A 20,159-nucleotide genomic window follows, 5' to 3' on the forward strand; every position below is an offset into this window, starting at 1 on the left:
GGGGGGCCGGGTTCCGAGGGGTTATTTATTCCTTCCCTCTCGCTCAAGTTGCCGGCGGACGGGGCCGGCCCGCACCTGCCCCCTCCCCGCGCCGCCGAGCTGCGGGGCGGCCATGGAGAGCCCCGCCGAGAACCCCAGCAAGGCGGCCGAGTACCTGAAGGAGCTGAACAAGATTATCGAGACGCAGCAGGAGCTGCTGGAGAAACAGAAGCGGAGAATAGACGAGCTGGAGCAGCAAGTGGCCAAGTTGTACCACGAAAATGCCTGCCTGCAGGACGAGCATCACCGGCACCTGGCCACATGCCGGCTCCAGCAGGGCGTCCCCCCCGCGCCCCCGGGGGTGCTGAGCGCCATCCAGGAGAACGCCAGGCACGAGAAGTAAGCGCTCACAGCCGTTCTTTGCCCCTTTCCCGCGGAGGGTGTTTCGGTAGCGGGGTTTCCCTTCCCTTTCCCCTCCTGCCTTCGGGTCCCCAAAGCCGCCCCGCGCACCGGCGCTGGGAGCGGCGGGATTCCCTGCGGCGATGCCCCGGAGCGAGCCCCGGGCGCGGCGGTGGGATGTCCCCCCTCAGCCCCAGCCCGTCAGGTCTGTCACTCGTGTGTCACTCGTGCTCTGTCCCGGGGTCCTGGGGGGTTGGAGCCGCAGCGGCACGGCCGGGGCTGCCCCGTGCCCGCGGCTGTCCCTGCGCTCGGGGGATGCCCCGGGCAGAGCAGCGGGACCGGGGCGCCGGGAGGAGCGGGGCGAGCCCTGCCCTTCTCCCCGCGGCGCGTTCGCTGCCGGTCCGAGGGCCGCGGGGACGGGGGTACCCTGTGGGAGCCGCTCGCCCCCCGGGCGGTGCCCAGGAGCGGCCCGTGGCTGCCGCCGGTATCGAAAGTGACCCGGCCCGGGGTCAGTAAACATTGGCCGCTCGCCACCGGGCTGGCCCCGGCCAGCGCCTGCTCGCCCCGCGCGGGGCCGCCTGCGCTCCCGGCCGCCGCATCTATTCCAGCCTCTCTAATCTGTAATTAATCGTCTGCGTCTTTCCAGCGTCGGGAAAGCCGCTTAGTTGCGCGGTTCTCAAGTAGCGGGGATTCGGGAATAGCAGGAACTGAGCTCGGCGCTTCCCCGGCGCGTTTCTACTTCTGGAAAAGTATTTAAGGCTTGGCTTTCCAGGAGCGGAGTGGGAAAAGCATGCATCGGATTACGAGCCCACTTCGCTGCTTGATACGGCACAATGGGCTGTTTGTGATCCGCTGAGCTCGAATTCCTTAGGTTTATAAATACAGACACGGCGGCTCCCGCCCGCCGCCAGCCCCGGGATGCGGGATACGGGACCGCCAGACCCCGGGATGCGGATACGGGACCTCCCGCTTCAGACAGGCGGGGCGGGCGAGCTCCTCTCCATCCCCGGGCCAGGGCTGCGGGATGCCCGTCCCGCGGGGCCGGGATGCCCGGGATGCCCGGGATTCCCGGGATTCCCGTCCCGATGGGCACGGAGGGAGGCACCGGGTGGGTCCGGCCGACCCTGCAGGGACCCGCCGGGGCTGGGGCTGGGCAGCCCCCGGTGGCTTCGGCCGCATCTCCCTCCTGGACCTCCAGCCCGTGCCGGGGGGGATGCCCCGCGCGATCCCGGGGAGCTGCCCCGATCCCGGGAGCTCCCGCTGGCTCTGGCAGCGCCGCTCCGGCTGTACACGAGTCTGCCGGGCTGGTTCTGCTCCGGAGCAGCGTTTTCTCCGCCGTGGAGGTTTCAGGAGCCCTGGAAGGGTCGCTGGGCACACAGTGTCCCCCTTGCCTGCTTCTGTTTCCCAAGCCTTGCACTGGCCGGAGCACAGTGGGAAGGGAAGCGGCTCTGTCTCCTCAGCTCCTTTTTCTGCTGTCAGAGTTAACACTTAAGGCTTTTTTGGTGATGTTGGGGTAATCACTTTAGGCTTTTTTATAGAGATGTCTCTATGAAAACTAAGCAAATAGCTCCTTTAATAGACTGGAGAGCATGCTGTCATTTATCAGTCAATCAATCAATCCCTCAAGGAGAAAGAGCTATTTCCAGAAAGCATGCAATAGTTACACGAATCCTACCCCGTGTATCCAGGTCCAGTACCCGAGGATTTTTGTGGCTGTGCTTCCAGTACAAGACATCAACTCAGCTATCTTGTCCCATTTGTCTCTTGCAAATGACATTACTAAAAATTGTACAAATGGCTTGCCTTGTTTGATAATATTTCTCTTCTGCAGCCCAAGACTCATTTGCAGAGCCCTCCTTGGGCAGGCAGCTCTGGGGACTCGGAGGCTTTTAAGTCTCTTAAGTGGATTTGATGCTGGGATCAGAATTAATCTGGGATATTTATGGCAGAGTTGTACTGCTCTGAGGCGTAGCCTGGGGGCTTAGTGGGGAAGCTGGGAGACAGCTCCCTGTGTCTGGCCGGGCCCCTGGCCCACGTGCAGGGCCAGAGGAGCCACATTTTCAGGGCCACCTCCATCTGAGGAGCACTGTTGTTCCCCCTCCTCCCTCCAGATGGTCCCGTGTCATCCCACTCCCCATGTGGGGAGTGAAGTGGGTCTTGTGTCCGGGTGGCCCTGCCTTGCTGGGGTGTTGGATCCCTGTGTGGGACAGGGGCTGTGACAGTGGGTTAGTGAGGCCCCAGGCTGTCCAGGAGCAGGGACAAGCAGCCACCCACAGCCTCAGTTTACTCTCTGGCTGGATACAAAAGGTGGAGGAAGTCCCCAACTTGGAGAGAATAAGCTTTTTGTTTTAAAGTCTGCTCCCAGTTCCACTGGTTACCTTGGCTTTCTGGCAGCCCAGCCTGCAGGTTCTGGGTGTCTGTAGCTTCCCATTCAGAAGCTCAGTTTCAGTTTCCCCAGAATTAAATGTCACATGCACCTTGTGTATGTTTGGTGGGGAATAAGGATCCCTTATTTGCTGAAGTTCAGCATCAGATGCCAGTGATGCTGAGGATCCCTGGTGTTAGGAGATAAGTGGTGTGTCCACTTTGTGCACAGACCTCCCAGTCCTCCTCCTTCCAGGAGCACTTTCATGCCTAAGCATCATCAGTGACCATTGCTCTTAGTGCTCAGTACTTCAAAATAAAGTGACTGGAATCCTTTTTAGAGGAAACTGGGCTTCCCCGAGTCAAAGACAGCAAGAAATCAGTGCTTTTAGAGATTGGCTTGTACCTTGACTTGGATAGTTTTCCCCTAGTTATCCTAATCAAGTTAAAAACTGTGCTGCTTTTCCATGGAGAAGGAGCCTGGGAAGAGTGTGAGCAGGAGGGAGAGAAGAGTTGTCTGCTGAGACAGAACCATCTGAGAGAGCTGTTGTGTGCAACTCGGTCTAAATTCTGCACCTGGCCTGACTGATTTATTTTTAAATGAATCCAGGACTGGTTTTGTTCTCTGGGGGGAAACAGCCACAATTTGGAGCTGTGAGAAACCCTGCCTGTGCTCAGGAGATGCTCTGAGCCGAGGTGTCCCCGGAGCAGTGGAGTAAGTGGCAGTTGTTGCTCTGGTGACAGTCACATGTGAAGGCTGTGTTGTGCCCTACATAGACCGAGCTTGTGACTTTGCATGTCGCTGCTGGCACTGCTGCTGCCCCTGCCACAGCCTCAGCAGGAAGCCAAAGATTGCATTAGTATAGAGACCAGCCTGCCTCCTTTTTCCCTCCAGAGATGTCCTTTGCTGAGACAGACTGTTCAAATGACGTAAATCCTATTTCGCTGCCTGTGCTGCTCTCGAGCAGCAGCTTATTTTTGTTTGCTCGAGTGAAGTGGGGGGATCCAGCAGCTCTTAAAGTAGGCTCGTGTTTGGGCAAGCTTTTGCTTTCTCTGCCTTCTTGGCAGCAGGGATGGAAATGAAGTGTTGCTGTTGGGCCCTGTTTCTCCCTCAGCTGCACAGGAAAGTGGGATTTGTGGCTGGAATTCTGCAGTTATTACTAGAAGATGCATTTCTACTTGTTCAGCTTCTTCTGCTCCTGAAGAATATATTTATGTGGAAAGCACACCCAGACTGAAGAGGTTACTACCACAGGGTGCTGTGTGTTCTGTCAGCTCTGTAGCAGGATGGGATAGGGTAGTTCTGGCACTGGGCAGAAACTTGCATCTCCAAATAACTTAAAATACCCTGTTCAGTTTATTTTCAATCCATAACTGGAATGGTGTGACTGCTGAGTGCTGAGAATGAGGGTGTGACACTGAAAGGAGTGCTTTGGCTTTTGGAGCACTCATTTTGGTGTCATTAGTGTGATTTGTGCAGCAGCAGATGGGTGAGCATCTCTTAGAACAGGCATTTGTTGTTCTGGCAGGCTGCAGGAAATCAATAGTGTGAGGATGTGTAATAAGATGTGAACTTGCTAACTAAACTCAGCTAAATTATTTTGGGTCTCTGAAATATTGGCAAATTCTTGCACTTAATATCTGTTAGATGTTAGGCTAAATGATAACACGCAAAGACAAATTCGTTTGAAAAGTGATGTGTACTGTACAGTCAATGAAACAGGCTGTGTGTGAGGGGGAAGCACAGTGATGCAGAATAGTGTGCTGGTATCAAGAAAGTCCCTGGGAAGTCTGAGAAGGGAGAGAAAACATGACCTATAAAGATACCAGCAAAAACACCTGCTGTTTTGGGAGAGAAAACCCAGTGCAGCAGAAAGTAACCCATCCTGTATCACAGTGGGTTTAAAGGTGCTTTCAAAACTTGAGGTAAATGTGTCCCATTTAAAGCAGAGCAGTCCTAAAGAATTACCAGGGCTCAGTGGATCTGGAATCCTTCTCTGGTGAAGCCTTTTATTCTGCTGACACAGAACACAGCTTTTGAGCTTCCTGACTTAGGACTTGTGTTCTGAGCTCTAAGAACAAAGTACATTTTCATGCTTGTTAATGCTCTGATGGACCTCCCTATGAAATCACTGCCGAGGAAATTGAAAAGCACTTCCAAAGATCTGCTTTTGGAAAAGGTTTGGCAACATTGGTGGATCCTGGGTGCTCAGAGAGCAAATGAGAGCTGCTGCAATTACCCTGAGTGCAGTGTGTGTCTGAAAGGTCCCCTTCCCTCTCTCCCAGGAACCCTCACTCCACACAAGCCTGGCTGTGATGCTCTGTGCACACACACACGTAGCTCATGATTGCTGTCCATGGCTCATCCAAGGGCTGGTCTTTACTGGCACTCTTAGTCTGCTGGTTGCTACCAGAAAACACAGCAGTGAGTAGAGTGTGAACCAAGGCCCCAGACTCGAGCAGCTTTGTCCTTAACTCTCCAGAAGCTGCTCAGTTTGGATGATTGCACAGTTGTCATCGGGCAAAGGCCTTTGGGTCAACCCTAAAAATCAGTGTAATCGTCAATGTGGTAACTCCCACGTGTCAATAATGTCCATTTTTACATTTTTAAATTGAATTAGAGGGATGGCACTGAACAACTGCCTACAAACATGGGGTTGGGGCAGCAGGAGCAGAGCTCACCAGGGCTCCTGAAGAGCAGAGCTGCCTGGAGAGGGAGGGGTGTTGGGCTTTGTCCCTGGCCACCTGAAGTGACAAAACCTTTGGGAAGTACAGACGGGCACATTTCTGAATCTGACTTGCAGCCTTCTTGTCCTGGTTGTTTGCCTGGGAAGACAAATCTCCATCAGTCCTTAGGGGAAGTGTCTTCTGGAGAAAAATGAGGTACAGCTCTTTTGAAAACCTAAAGCAAAATACATCACAACCAAAGAAGTATCTGTAGGAAGAGCTGATTTGAGAGCAGATCACAGAAGCTCTGAGGAAAGGAAGAACAAGGCATTTCAAGGTGTTTTCTTACAGCACACCGATGGGGGAGTAAATTATTAACATGGAAATAGTAAATTCTTAAATCTCTCATGCAAGTAGCATCTCAAAGAGCTTAATTTCATTTTTTCCACCCAGCAGAACTAGGTGGCTGTTCCTCTTGTGCTGGTCAGTGACGCTGAACTGAACTGCTGAATTCAGTGTCTCGTGCCAGACCACAGCCTTTAGGTGCTGAGATTCCACATGGAGTGGGGCCCTCCAGGACTTCCTTAAGGGGGTGAGGCTGGTGAGGAGCAGCCTTGGTTGCACCTCCAGCTGTTACAGTGTTTAACTTGGTGTTTCCCTGGGTGGCAGAGCTGTGCAGACCCTCAGAGCATCTCAGTACACTGAATTTACACTGTTTAACTTGGTGTTTCCCTGGGTGGCAGAGCTTGTGCAGACTCTCAGAGCATCTCAGTACACTGAATTTCCCTGGAGTTTATGGCTCAGTCGGGGTCACAGTCCTTAATTTGGGGAGGGTTGCCCCTAAAGCAGGCAGCCTACCCCCAGGAGAGTTCAGTGGTTGTTACCTGGAGCTTTTCTCTGTGTGAGGCTCCTACCTCATGCGTGCAGGTGCAGGGAGGTCACCTCGTGCCATTCCCCAAGGAGGTGTGTGGGAAGCTGCTTAGGTAAGTGGATTTTGCAGGTCAGAAGTAATTCCTGATGTGCAGCCCACACTTGCATTATTCTAATTTGATCCCATCATTCCGACTCACACCCTCTCTATTATGTTAATTCCACTTTTTTTGTGTGTTTTGCAGCCTGCAGATACTTTCAGGCTGTACCTGCCAGAGCTCCTGCCTTTCATCTGAGCTCAGCGAGCCCGTCAGTGAGGTTGTCATAATTCCCTCTGCCCAGATCTTTGCCTAATTGCAGTGTTTTTCTCAGCAGAATTGTTGAATTGGAAATGGAGACAAATCCCCAGGCTGTGGTGCATCAGAGCAGGGCGGTTTGGAGATGGATATGAACCCATTCTGCTGGGTTTGGGGAGCTGTCCCTGAGGGGGGCTGCTTTTTTTTCCCACCCTCATTCCTAAGGGACTGCTCTGCAGAGCCTTCACAGTGTTTCCTTGAAATTCTTACTCTGCTACAGTGGGAGAAATGCTGGTTTGTAACTAGAAACCAGGACTGGATTGTTCTGTCAATGGTCACTGCCCTGCTCTGGTGATTAAGGACAGCAGCAGGAGTAAGAAGTGTTTCTGCAGCCCCGTGTGTGACCTGTGCTGTGCCCTGGGCAGAGCTGAGCACTGGTAATGATTGCTCTTTTACAGGTGGGCAACTTAATGATCATCTCTTAATAGGCTGCTCAGAGATTTGGCTGAAAAATGGTTGTGTTTGATATCACACTTTAGACAAGCAAGTTTTTGTTGTTTTTTTTTTTAATCCTTTGGGGCTGTAAACCAACTTGTTTGAGTTTAATGATGTTGTTTGTATGGTTGGTGACAGGAAAAACTAATAATGTCAAAATAATTGTCAGAAAATGAATCACAGACTGGTTTGGGTAGGAAGGGACATTAAAGCCCACCCAGTGCCACCCCTGCCATGGGCAGGGACACCTTCCACTAGCCTAGGTTGCTCCAAGCCCCGTCCAGCCTGGCCTTGGACACTTCCAGGGATCCAGGGGCAGCCACAGCTTCCCTGGGCAACCTGTGCCAGGGCCTCCCCACCCTCACAGACAACAATTCCTTCCCAATCTCCCATCTATCCCTGCCCTCTGGCAGTGGGAAGCCATTCCCTGTGTCCTGTCCCTCCACCCCTTGTTCCCAGTCCCTCTCCAGCTCTCCTGGAGCCCCTTAAGGCCCTGGAAGGGGCTCTTGGGTCTCCCAGGAGCCTTCTCTTCTCCAGGGGAACCCCCCCAGCTCTCCCAGCCTGGCTCCAGAGCAGAGGTTGCTGCAGAGTGGCCAAAATATTTCCACCGGGTGAACGCTGGAGAAAGGAGCAGCTTTCCCAGCATGATCTGAAAAGCTCAGTCCTTCTCCAGCCGGGCATGGGAATGTGTCTTCCCTGCTCCTGGAGGGAATCTCGTCCCTCCCCATCCCAAAGCAGCACTTTGGGCTCAGAGTCTGTGCTCCCTCTGCTGGCTCTGCTCTAAATCGCTCGCCAGTTTGGTACCAATGTGTTTATTTATAGAAATATATAAAAATACATATGTAATGAAGAACCTGCTTTGGAATGGCAACATCTGCACTACTTTTGCATCTCTCCAGACATTAGAAAGGCTACTATGAATGCAGGTCAAGGTCTCATGAGTTTTGTCTTAAAGTGCAGAGTTAAACTTTCTTTTCAAGCAGTACCATTTTAAAATATTCACAGGAAAGAAATGACTCTGCTGCAAGGCATCTGTGTAGACTGAGTCTTACTGCTGTGCTAGATAAGAAAAATGCTGCTACTGAGGAGCTCTCTATAGCAACTGATTGAAATATAATATACATTATTTGCATGTTAATAAGATTTCTAGTCAGACTTCCCCGACAAACAAAAGTAGATACAAAGACATACATGTAATACATCTCTGACTGCACCACAGTAATTCACATTTACTAAGTGCAAATGGCACTTTGAATAATGAGGGAAATAAAGCAGCAGAAGGAAGGTGAAGAAACAGTAATCCTGTCCTTCTTTAGAATTTGGGATGCAGCTGGGAGCTGATGTTTGTCAGGGTTTCTCCACCTTTGCTGGATTTCTTCTGGCTGAAAATGACTGCAGGTGACTTAGGAGCTTTTGGTGGCTCTTTCTGGGCATGGAACACGGAGCTCCAGGGTGGACAGGCTGGAGCTGAGTTACCAAGCCAGGGCTGTGAACAGTGAGCACCTCCCTGCTCCCGGGCTGCAGGAACTGCACACTGAGCTGTGCCCTCAGAGGTGCCCAGCTGGCCAGCTGGACTGTCCAGTGGTGCTTGATAACCATCTAGAAGGGACAGGCCTTGAGCTCTGCAGGGGCTTGCCTTGGAACACTTAGGAAAAACTTGAGGCTGATGAGCCACTTCCCTGCAGGATGTGGACATGGCTTCACAAATGTGTTTTTAAGGAAAAGACAACTTGACCATTTAGTGTTTTTCTTCTTAACAGCTTTCAGAAAACTTGACCAACACTTGTCTCTAGTGTGACAGTGGAGAATTAGTCCTGCAGCTTAGTTTCTGCAACTGGGCTCTATTTTTATATCTAAAATTGAGGTGTAAACTTCAGTAGCAGAAGATCTGTGTGTGCTGACATGACTGTTGATCAAGGTGAAACAATGACCCACTTCTTGAGCTTTGTACTACTGTGCATTTGCACTCAGACTTGAAAGAATGACTTCAGGATCTTACTTGGAGTTTCTGAAATATCATATTTTGGTGTTGGCAGCCTCTGTTTGGAATTTGCTGTCCTGTCTTTGCTGTGTGGGTGAGGTTGTGGAGCAGTTCACAGAATCACAGGATGGTTTGAGTGGGAAGGGACCTCAAAGCTCATCCCATTCCACCCCCCACCATGGGCAGGGACACCTTCCATTATCCTGGGTTGCTCCAGCCCTGTCTAACCTGGCCTTGGACACTTCTAATGATCATCAGCCAGTTCTCCTAAATTAAAGCTTCCATAGTGAACAATCCCTTCCTCCAGTCCAAACCTCCTGCCAGTGTCAAAGCAGTGTGCACCAAGCTGTGGACTTGTACAAGTTTGAATTACTGGCAAACGGCTGAGCTGGTTTTGACATGCTTTTTGTTTATTGGGAATGATGCTAAAATGCCTCTTTGTGTCACCCTCTGTTCACTTGCTCTAATTTTCAAGCTCTTTAAGTTCTGTAGAATAGATCTTTCCGTTTGCTGTGTTCAGACCTCTGATCAAATTCCAACTCCTGGGGGGATTTTAGTGTTCTCCTGTACTTTTCCCTTGTGGGAATCATTGTAGGGCCCAGGATGTGTGAAAGCTGTTCCATGAAGTTAATTACAGATGACACAGTTTTGTGGTTGCTGGGTTGGTTCAAAGTGAAGAGAGTTGAACACTGTACTGCTTTTGCTTAATCAGCTGGTGACCTGAGGGGACCAACATGCTGCCTTTCCTCAAAGGCTCTGATGGCTCTTGTGTGCTCTCTAAACTGTGGAGAGGTAGGATGAAGAATCCACCTTGGATTCCTGTAAAAGACTTTCCAGTCCTTAAGATTATTGCCTCAGTCAATTTACTGTTGAAATAATCTTTAAAACTCGCAGGAAGCAAATTGCATCAGTCCCAAGTGAACACTGAGGATCCCTGTGGAACAGCCTGAGTTGTTTTAGAGCTTGGCAGCTGCTACAGTGACAGTGGGGTGTCCCCAGGTTGGGGTTACTCAGAGATGGCCTCAGGGATCTGCTTGGTGGAGTCCCATGGGATAAGGCATTGGAGGGAAGAGGGGCCTGAGAACACTGGGCCCCTCAGCTTATTCACGGATCAGCTCCTCTGAGCTCAGCACAAATCCCAACAAAGAACAAGTCAGGCAAAATCCCAGGAGGCCTGATAGATGAACAAGGAGCTCCTGGACAACCCTGGATGCAAAAAGGAAACTACAGAGGGTGGGAGCAGGGGCAGGAGGCCTGGGAGGGTACAGAGAGACCATCCCAGCAGCCAGGGATGGTCAGGAAAACTAAAGCCCTGGTAGAATTAAATCTGGCCAGGGATGTCAAGGGCAGCAAGAAAAGCTTCTTTGGGAATGTCAGGGATAAAAGGAAGAGCAGGGAAAATGTGGGCCCTCTCCAGAAGGGAACAGGAGACCTGGTTACCTGGGACAAGGAAGAGGCTGAGGCCAGGAGGAGCTTTTGTAACCAAAGAAGAATCTCTTTCAAGTTCTGATGTCATTTAAATGAGGAGAGCAGGGGTTGATCTCTGAATTAATGAGACAAGGCCCCAGGGTGGGGACTGCTTTGTGGAGGTGTAAATGGAGAGCATCAGCCTGAGTGTCTCCTCTGTCACAGGGAGAAGCTGTCAGGGAGTCCTTGCCCCCTGCTTAGGGGAATACTGGGGCATGGCAGATTTTGGCAGTGGACTCCACACCTTTGGGTCAGTAGGACCTCAGTCTCTGGTTGGGGCTGGTTACAGCTAAGAAATGGGATAATTTATCATGAGATGGGCATGACCTCTGCTCACTTGACTAGTCCAAGTTCCTCTATTTCAGAGTTCAGTGCAGGAACATTTTGTTTGTCACTGTCTTTCTATGGCTGTGATGGCTCTCTGCTCATGCTTGGGGAATATAAAATCTTCTGTTTGTTTGTCTTCTCTGTGCTAATAATGGTCCTGGAAACACAGCAAAATGTCAAGGATGTATGTGAGGCACTCCAGACAAATGACACTCTTCCAGTTCAGGTCCAAGCACGTCCCATCAGTCTGCAATCTGATCTCTTGGTAAGATTTCTGAATTTAGAAAGTTATATTTCTCTAGAATGAAGATTTTTTTTTTGTTTTAATTGTCAAACCAAAAGAGAATCAGACCAGTTCTGATGTATTGCAACAGGTAGCAGTGTTCCTCAAACACGTTTTCTTGGTAGGACAGACACAGAGCAGTGAAGCTGAAGGGCTGGTAGGAATTTTCTGAGCACTGGAAGCTGTTGCAGTGCTGTCCATGTGTGCTCTGGGGATGCCCTGGGTGCCCTCGGGGTGCCCTCCTCGGTGCCGAGCTGGCAGCTGAGCTGGGTGAGTGCCCGTGTGCTCTGTGCATGGGACTGCAGGGAAAGCTCCATGGCTCCAGTGCAGGGGCTGCTCCGGGTGATGTGCCCCTTCCCTGTGTCCTGTGTCCAGCCAGGCACTGTCCTCCCACCCTGCAGTGCAGTGGGGAGTTGTGACTGTGCTGAATTCGGAGGCCCCTCTTGCCATTCCGGTCACGGCGGCTGCAGTGCAGGGATTGCAGAGCAGAGCCATCATTCTTCCTCATTCTTGCTGCTTACTTTGCTACATTCACTTCATCTTCCTTTCACCACTGAATTCAGAGTAGGAACTGCTTCAGACCACATTCTGCTCGATAGCCTTTTGTTCCCTTAATGGTTTCCTCCAGAAATCTGGGCATTGTTATTCAAATCCAAAGCAACTTGATATATCATCACTTTAAATTCTTGACTCGAGTGCCGGGACCCAGTGGCACCGTGGACCCCAAAGGTGTGTGTGGGGGGGTGTGCTGCATTTGAGGCTGGGTTTCTGAAGGTTGTGCAGTGGTATCCTTTGTTTGTGAGCAGATCAGGCTGTTTATGTGGAGGGTCCTCATGGTGACAGTAAAGCAAGAATTCACAGCTGTAGGAACATCCCTTTGGGGTTTTACTTGCTATACTGTGATTAATGGCTCTGTGTTGTGGAGAATAGGTGTTCTTTGACTTTTTTCTTGTGTTATATAGACCCATGGCTAAGCATTTGATCTTGTTTTCAAGCTGGAATAGGTGTGTGCACTTTAAAGAACATCTGCTTTAGTCTGTTCTTCCTGCTTGGCTTTCTTTGACCCAGGCAGGATTGGGAATGGGGATTCTTAAACCATCAGTGTAACTGATTGTAAAATTTACTGCTAACCCCAAACATTTCATGTTTGCCTTGGCCTTTTTAAAGGCAAAAATGACCTGTATCATCTCATATCTTGCTTCATGCACATGATCTGGGGAGGTGTACAGTGCCATAGAGGTTGGCAGGCTGCAGTTACAGGAAAGTAGAAGGGTTATGTCTGACCCTTCCTGCTCCTTCCTGGAGGATTTCCCTGTTCATTTAGCACAGCCTTCCCTGGAGCTGATGTCCCTGATGGAGTCCTGAGGAGCCAGGCATTGCTGTGCAGGGGGTAGGGCTGTGATCTGATGCAAATGAACCAGCTGGATTTGAATAAGGTAAAAATCTATATTCAGCTTTCAGGCTTGATGCTATTTTAAGCTTTTAATTGAGTCCACCTCTTCTTGAGTGCTTGAGGTTGTCAGTGTGGAGGTCTTGCAGAAAAGGAGTGAACTGCCTGTGGTTCCAGTTTGCTGGGGTTGTGACACCAGTGCTGTGCAGTGTTGGTGCTGCAGTGGAACACTCCCCCTGCCTGGGGGGCTGTGCTGGGGGGCCAGGGGTTGTGCCAGTCGAGTGTTTGGAGATGTAAGTGCCAGTGGTGGGAGGGAGGAAAGTTTGCAGTGCAAGAACTTATCTCTGAACTTGTTCCCAAATGACTTGGGAAGAAAACTTTGAAGGGAGTGATCTGAGACTGGATATAATTCAACAGCTACTCCTGGCCTGCATTGCAAGGAAAACTCTAAAGGGTGATGAAATCCACCTCACATGAGATGTGTGAGGCCTCTTGAATCAAAGGCCAATAGTTCTTGCTCATATTTGTTTCTGGTGAGGTGAAACTCGACAGGCCAGTGCCAAGCTCCAGTGCCAAGCTCCTACTGTAGCTGGATCAGCCCTCAGTGCTGTTCAGTGTTTGGTCAGAGGTGATGTGCAGATAGCTGGGAACTGAAGGAGGGGACATAAAGAAATTAATTGCTGCCCCTGCTTTCCCCAGTTGCTGTCCCACCCTGTGAGTTTCCTGCCCTTTGCTGCTTAAGAAAGGGAATAGCTGGACTTGAATCTGGATTCTCTGTTAAGCAGCACAGGTTGCTTTTAATCCTAAAAAGGAGATTTGCTGAAATCTCTTCACAGCAATATGATTAAAGGGGGTTTGGTTGTGCGCAAGGGTTCCAGCAGTCCAGTCCTCTGTGTTGGTATTACCTTGGGGACAGATGAGCTGCCAGGGCACAGCTCACCCTCACAGGCTGTGCTCCACAGTGAGTCCCTCAGCACTCTGGGTTCTCCCTTCAGCCTGCACCTGTGCCTGGGGCAGGAATATTGTCTTCTGGGAGCTGAGCCTTGGCTTGTACAGGTGAAGTCAGAGAGAGTCTGGATGTGTGTGAACACCTACTTCCCTTGGTTGGGTGTGTTGTGTTGGAATCTGATCAGGGCTGTCCCAGGGGCTGAATGACACTTCAGGATCTTCAAGGACCTCAGGCCTTAAAGGGAACTAACATTCCTTATAAAAGCAGGAAAAACATTTGGGTGGTTTGGTTTTTTTTTTCCTACCCTCTCTCCTCTCCTTCAGTATAGTGACAACTTTAAAGTGGTAGAAATTTGCCTATCTTGGATCTTATCCCTGAGGAACTGGTGCTAATATTGGTGTCTCAGAATAGATATGGGGCTCTCATCTCCTGGGGGTTTATGTGCTGGGTGGTGATTGCATTTTTTCACCCATCTGACAACTTCCTACAGAGACCTGATCTCTGTCCAATGTACCAGATAAGAGGAGCTCCTGCTCAGGGGGCTGAGGGCTGTGTGTCCTCTCACCTGCTGCCTCTGAAAGCAAGAAAGGACCATTTTTTTAGACACATTGCAGAGTTATGTAACTTCTCCAGGAAAATGCTTTCCAGCACTGAGCTTCCCTTCTTATGTAATGTGATACATCGCCAGAACCTGCTGACATAAGCCATGATCTTCACCCCCAGTTGCTCATGAAAAATGTATCATTTCCTTGACCTCATTTACCTCCAAGGGCCACGGGCAGGATTAGAAACTAGTCTGAGTATTTTATAAAACTGCAGGTAAATCAGGTGCCAGGCTGGAGTGCCTGCTGAGGGAGCTGGCACGGGCTGAGGCTCCTAGCTTTGTTCCTGTGAGGTTGCCTTGGTTTTAAGTGATGCTTTGCTGTGTGAACATCTTTAAGTAGGTGCTTCCCAGACTTTTAAGAAATGAGCAGAAGTGGTTTTTGTGAGTGTGACATGACACGACCCTCTTAAGCTGTTCTATGAGTCATCTCACTGCGAGTGAAGGAAATCATTAAACCTCTTTAAACTAAATGAAGAGTCCCTTTTAGTTAACACTATTTAATTGAGAATGTACTTCACTGGTGCTAACTATGCAGTGAACCTTGACATCACCAACACATATAAGTAACTTTACAAATGTAACTGGCAAAGGTCACCAGGGCTTTGCTTATTATTAAAGCTTGTGCAGGTCCGTAATTTTGTCAGTCTTCCTGCATTATGTTGATTTATGCTCTTGTATTCTGCCTCTGTGAACACACTGGAGAGAAATGGCTGTTTAGCAGCTGCTGTTGTAATAATAAATGCCAAGTAAAACTGGTGTGATCCACTTTGTAATTTGGGGGGTGAATCCAGCCCCCAGGAGAGTGACCAGTGATCACAACTGGTGGGGAAGTTCTCTGGTCCATTTTCCCCCAGGAACAGTTATGAACTGGAACCAGCTTAACACTCAATGCATTTTGAACCAAACCCTTGAAGTTTTCCTTTAAAACTCCCATGAAAGGAACTGAAAAGACCATTTTTAGAGACAAATAACCAATGTTTAAGTCATCATGCTCCTTGGTGGCTGAAATGCCAACAAAATATCTCAGCTGTACATCACCAGCCCAGCTAAGCACAGGATTTTCATGTTACTCCCTGTGCTCAGCTGAGTAGTTGTTTCTGCTGGTGGAGAGTTAACTGGGCAAGATCCTCACTCAGGCAGAAATGATTGCTGGGAGTGACCTCTTCACTATTCCAGGACTCCTCCTTTCCAAATAATGGGATTCTGTCAAGAAGTCTGTCTTAATTGATAACATCCAATATAGGATGTTATCTTCACCAATTAAAGTCCTTTATTTTAAGGCAGAAAAAGTGACAGACTCAAGTGTGCTGCCTGTGATGTCTGCCAGCTTATCAGAGTGTGATTTCAGTAGGACTCTGTCAGCTACAAAGATCTCTTTAATTTACACAGGTTGCTTCTATTTCTGAAGACTGATGTCAGGGTGGGGGAGCTTGTTCTCCCTAAATTAGGGAACTTCCTGGGAGATGAAGAAACTTAAATCTCCAGTTAGCTTTTTCTTTCAAGTAAGTCAGACTTCTATGTAGCAGTAAGTAGTAATGTCTGGGTTGTGGTAACAGCCAAAATAAACTGCAGTGCCTGAGGATTGTGGAGCTTGTGATGCTGTCACAGCAGATAAGTTGTTCTCTCCTCTCTTGGCTAATTCAGCTTAATCTGAAGTGTGGAGTCACTGCTGCTGAGCCCCCTGCACTGGAGGAGATGTGGGGAACAGGCAAGGGCTGAACACACGAGCTGCTGCTCTGCAGTTTGAGGCCTCCCATGGGAGAATTGTTCTTGGAATTGAAAAGCTGCTTGTAAAGGAGCCAGCCTGGGAGAGCTGGGGGTTTCACCTGGAGAAGAGAAGGCTCCAGGGAGACCTGAGAGCCCCTTGCAGGGCCTAAAGGGGCTCCAGGAGAGCTGGAGAGGGACTCTGTGCAATGGCCTGAGGGACAGGACAAGGGGAATGGCTTCCCACTGCCAGAGGGCAGGGTTAGGTGGGATATTGGGAAGGAATTGTTGTCTGTGAGGGTGGGGAGGCCCTGGCACAGGTTGCCCAGAGAAGCTGTGGCTGCCCCTGGATCCTTGGAAGTGTCCAAGGCCAGGTTGGACGGGTTTGGAGCACCTTGAGCTAGGGGAAGCTGTCCCTGGTGGAATGAGATGAGCTTTAAGGTCCTTTCCAACCCAAACCATTCCATGATTATCTTCCAGACAAGGATCAGTGAATTAAGCTTAAGTATCTTTGCAAGGAGGGGTTTAATGTCAGAGGTTCTGGCTGCTAGGCCAGACTATCTGAAAACCAGCCTCCTTGTGTCACCCTGGGAAGCACAGCAGCAGGGTGAGCTCTGGGCAGGGACACCTCACAGAGCAGGTTTGAAACAGCAGAAGAGAGGGAGATGAAATAAGAGGATTAAACTACAAGAATCACTCAGGTGTATCTTTGATCAAATTCTGATCCCAGTACAGGATTATCAAAGCAGATGCAACAGTGAAGAGTTTCACTGCTTCTGCTGAAATAAATATCTGTTGTTGATTTACTCAAGCAGGAAAACTAAGGGAGAGCAACTCCAAGGACACTCCAAACATGTGTGTGTTTTGCTTTTATGTTCCTTACATGTTAGCAGAGGGAAGCTAAACAGAAATCAGGGCTACTGCTGTGTTTTATCACAGTGTCCAGCACTATCTGTGCCCAGCATTCCAGTCCAGCATTCCATGGATTCAGTAACACACTAAGCATGTGAATGCCCTTGCACCCCATATCAGGTGTGTTATGCTTGAGGCCTCAGGGAGTGCTCCCTTGTTGTCTTGGTGTCTGAAAGGGGAGAAAAATGTCCCCCTTTCCAGCTCAGCATGTGCTTGCCTTTGGGATTTGCTGCCTGATCTTCCCTAGTCTGCTGACACTGTTCTGTGCCAGGGAGGGTGTGCTGGGTTTGATGCAATTCTAGTAAACATTTGGCTGCTAATCAAGTCCTATAACTTCCTTTATAATATTCTTGTGGCAATGGGATGGAGTGGACAAAGCTGCCTTTTGTGGAGTCATGCCCTGCCACATGTGCCCTTACTCTGACAGGAGGAAGAGTTTAGGTGTCAGCAGAATATCCTTGGCATGACTGTGCAGAGAAAAGCGATGTTGTTCTGCTATTCCTCAGTGTGTAAAAAAAATCCTGTCTCAAAATACATCCCCAAACAGTGCAGGTAGAAGACTAAATTATTTATCTGCTTCATTTTTGATCTCTCCTGTGACTGCAGTATTTGGAGAGCAAGTGACTTTATTTTTGTTTTGAATTTTCCTTTCTACTGGCCAATCCCTTTCTCTCATAGGAAGGCAGAGGCTCTTTCTGTAAATCCGGGTGCTCTTGGGGCTTGTTTCCTCATTCCAGAGCAGAGTCACTTTTCCACGTTTAGGTGTAGTTCTGGGAAGATTCCTGCAGTGCTTATTCTGCTTAGCGGCTCCAAAAACACTCCAGATATCCCTCCAAATTTAACTTTCTGTCTCTGGTTGTGTTTCTTAAGCTCCTAGGAGTTTATATTTGGGGTCCATCTGGTAATTTGGCCTCACATAAAAATTTTATATGGGCTTGTTTCTTTTCACCTTCTTCATGTGGCTGTGAGTTATTTAGATTTATTTTCAAACCTAACACCAGTATCTAATTCTCTGGTGTTGCACTACCCAGAGGGCTGCAAATGTTTTTGTTTGCATGTGATCCGTAATCCAGTGTTGAGCATCAAAGTTCATGTTGAAGGTTTCCTGTTGGTACAACAGGATTACAGACATCAGAAGGCAGCTACACAGCACCAGCTTATTAACTATTAATTGCATTATTTCTGGGTACAGCAGTTGCTTTAGGATTTGCTCCTTCAGTAGCTCTGGAAAAAGGCTGTTACTGATGTGTCTGGGTTATCTTTGCACTTCTGATAATGTATTGCAGACTGAGCTGAATGAATACATCATTGCAGTCTTACTTATGGCAGTCTGAAAAACCTAGCTGCTTGTTAACTTGCTTTGAGAGCAAGAAAAAATCCCATTTCCCTCTGTAAAAGTAATGTGGACAATAACTTATACTTTAAAAATTTCCTTTCCCTGCTAGTTTTTCTTAAAAAAACCCCAGTAAACCCAAATGAAAAAGCAACCAAACTAAACCAATCAACAAAAAAAAAAACCCCACAAAAAATCTCACATTCTAGTGGCTTTTGCAACTGGGCCATTCACTTAAGAGTTGGATGATGCTGGTGGGTCCCTTCCAACACAGAATGTTCTGTGAAATCTGTGAAACTCGTGCTTTATTTTATTTTAATCAACCAGACATGGCAAAACAGCCACTGATATCCTTTTGTCCTTCCTCATCCAGCAAAATATCCCATGGCTGTTGCACAATTTGATGTGATAAATACAGCAGATAGTACTGGAGGGAAGAAGAAGGTGTCTCTGCCGTAACCACCTCTCCCTGCTCCCAGTTTTCCAAAGCATTGCTTTTCCATCTCCTCCCTCGCTGTGCTCAGTGCTGATTTAACCTCTCTGCTGGCTGAGGAAGGAGTTCCTTCCGGTGTTGGGTGGCAAAGGTGATGCTGAGCAATGAGTTTGAAGTCTTTAGGCTGCATTTTAGAATGAGCCTGGGAGCGGCCTTGTTGTGGTTCTCGCTGTTTGTCACTGAGAAGGGGAAAAAGCTGCAGGTTCAGGGTGGACAGAGCCCACAGCCATTGTCCCCACAGAAATAGAGCCCACAGCCATTGTCCCCACGGAAATAGAGCCCACAGCCATTGTCCCCATAGAAATATAGCCCACAGCCATTGTCCCCACGGAAATAGAGCCCACAGCCATTGTCCCCACGGAAATAGAGCCCACAGCCATTGTCCCCCATGGAAATAGAGCCCACAGCCATTGTCCCCATGGAAATAGAGCCCACAGCCATTGTCCCCATGGAAATGCACCTTCACAGCTTCACAGACAACAGTGACACGGCCCAGCTGGGGAGGGCAGGCACTGAAAATGAGCTACAGTGAGGTTGTGTGCTGATATTTGAATTTTTGTTTAAAAATTGTATTTTGATGCAATATCTACAGTGTATTTGACTAAACAGTCCATTGAACCTTGGGTTTTTCAGTGGTTGTATTACTAAGACATGAAACTTCCAAATACAGTTTCACCTTAAAGCCTTCAGTAGTCCTCCAGTCCTTTTTATCAGCTGGATTTTCTGCTGGTTTGGGACTTTTAAGTACTTAAAGTTGAAGGCAGGATTTTTCACTGCTTTCTTGGAGAACACTTTACAACTGGTATTTACAGTATTTGAGTAAAAATATTTATATATTCACACAAATATATATTTATATAATATATATTGCATAAATATATTATATACAAATATATACTTTATATAATATTTAGATATACTGTAAATATATACAATATTTACAATACACACCCATTCTAGTCTGGGTTCTTAGAATCATGCTTTTTATTTTTCTTTTTTTGGTTTTATATGTATATACATATATTAAATCTGCTAGGATCCAACAAGTGGACAGACTGCCTTGAGCTGAAGCTCCTCACAGTTGAGGGTAACTCTCAAGCACTGTCCTAGTTCAGAGGTGTTTTGCTACTCTACAACACTTGAAGCACGTGATGAACTTAATGAAAACTCACAACTAAGTTATTCTAAGGAGGAAATCTCAGCACTGCAGTAGAAAAGAGCACAGTCTGAAGTTTGCTGTTACTTGGACTTAGGAATTAAAAATAAATAAATAAAAAAATCCCCACACCCCAACAAAGCAAAATGAATTGCTGTCTGATCTCTTGTTTATAATTAAGTAAATGGATCAACCTGAAGCACTCATAAGTGGGGCAGCTTTACTAAGGGCTCTTAGTAGCTGACAAAGCATCAGTATATTTATTAAAATGCTGAGTCTGTATTTTCTTTGTTGCTTGAGCTGCCAGTAGAATCCCTGAGCAGCCACAAATTGCACCCACCAGGCCTGTCTGACTGTCTGCTCTCCGTGCTGTGCATCCTCCCCACCATCCGTGAGTGTGTGTGAGATCCAAGGGGTTAAATCCTGAATCCCTGTTAGTGTAGCTGGGAGGGTCTTAAGAACACAGTTTCTGAGGGAATTTTACCATTCA

The 20,159-nt window shown here is 48.5% G+C and overlaps 1 protein-coding gene and 1 long non-coding RNA gene across 7 annotated transcripts in view; one reads left to right on the forward strand and one right to left on the reverse strand.

Annotated features, from left to right (window-relative positions):
* LOC113958030 overlaps positions 1 to 216 on the reverse strand; it is an 18,404-nt gene extending 18,188 nt beyond the window's left edge. Inside the window, exon 1 of the long non-coding RNA XR_003531382.1 lies at positions 155 to 216. This is a non-coding gene — a long non-coding RNA (uncharacterized LOC113958030). The remainder of the gene's footprint in view (positions 1 to 154) is intronic.
* The window catches only part of IQSEC1 (IQ motif and Sec7 domain 1), a 332,802-nt gene that overhangs the window by 693 nt on the left and 311,950 nt on the right, over positions 1 to 20,159 (forward strand). For all 6 annotated transcript variants that reach the window (XM_027666004.1, XM_027666011.1, XM_027666015.1 and 3 more), the window contains one exon: positions 49 to 378. In XM_027666004.1, the coding sequence (XP_027521805.1) occupies positions 49 to 378 (330 nt within the window). Of the gene's footprint in view, positions 1 to 48; positions 379 to 20,159 lie in introns of those variants that run through there.

The sequence above is a fragment of the Corapipo altera genome, unplaced genomic scaffold (genome assembly GCF_003945725.1).
Source record: "Corapipo altera isolate COAL_440 unplaced genomic scaffold, ASM394572v1 101, whole genome shotgun sequence".
Lineage (NCBI taxonomy): Eukaryota > Metazoa > Chordata > Aves > Passeriformes > Pipridae > Corapipo > Corapipo altera.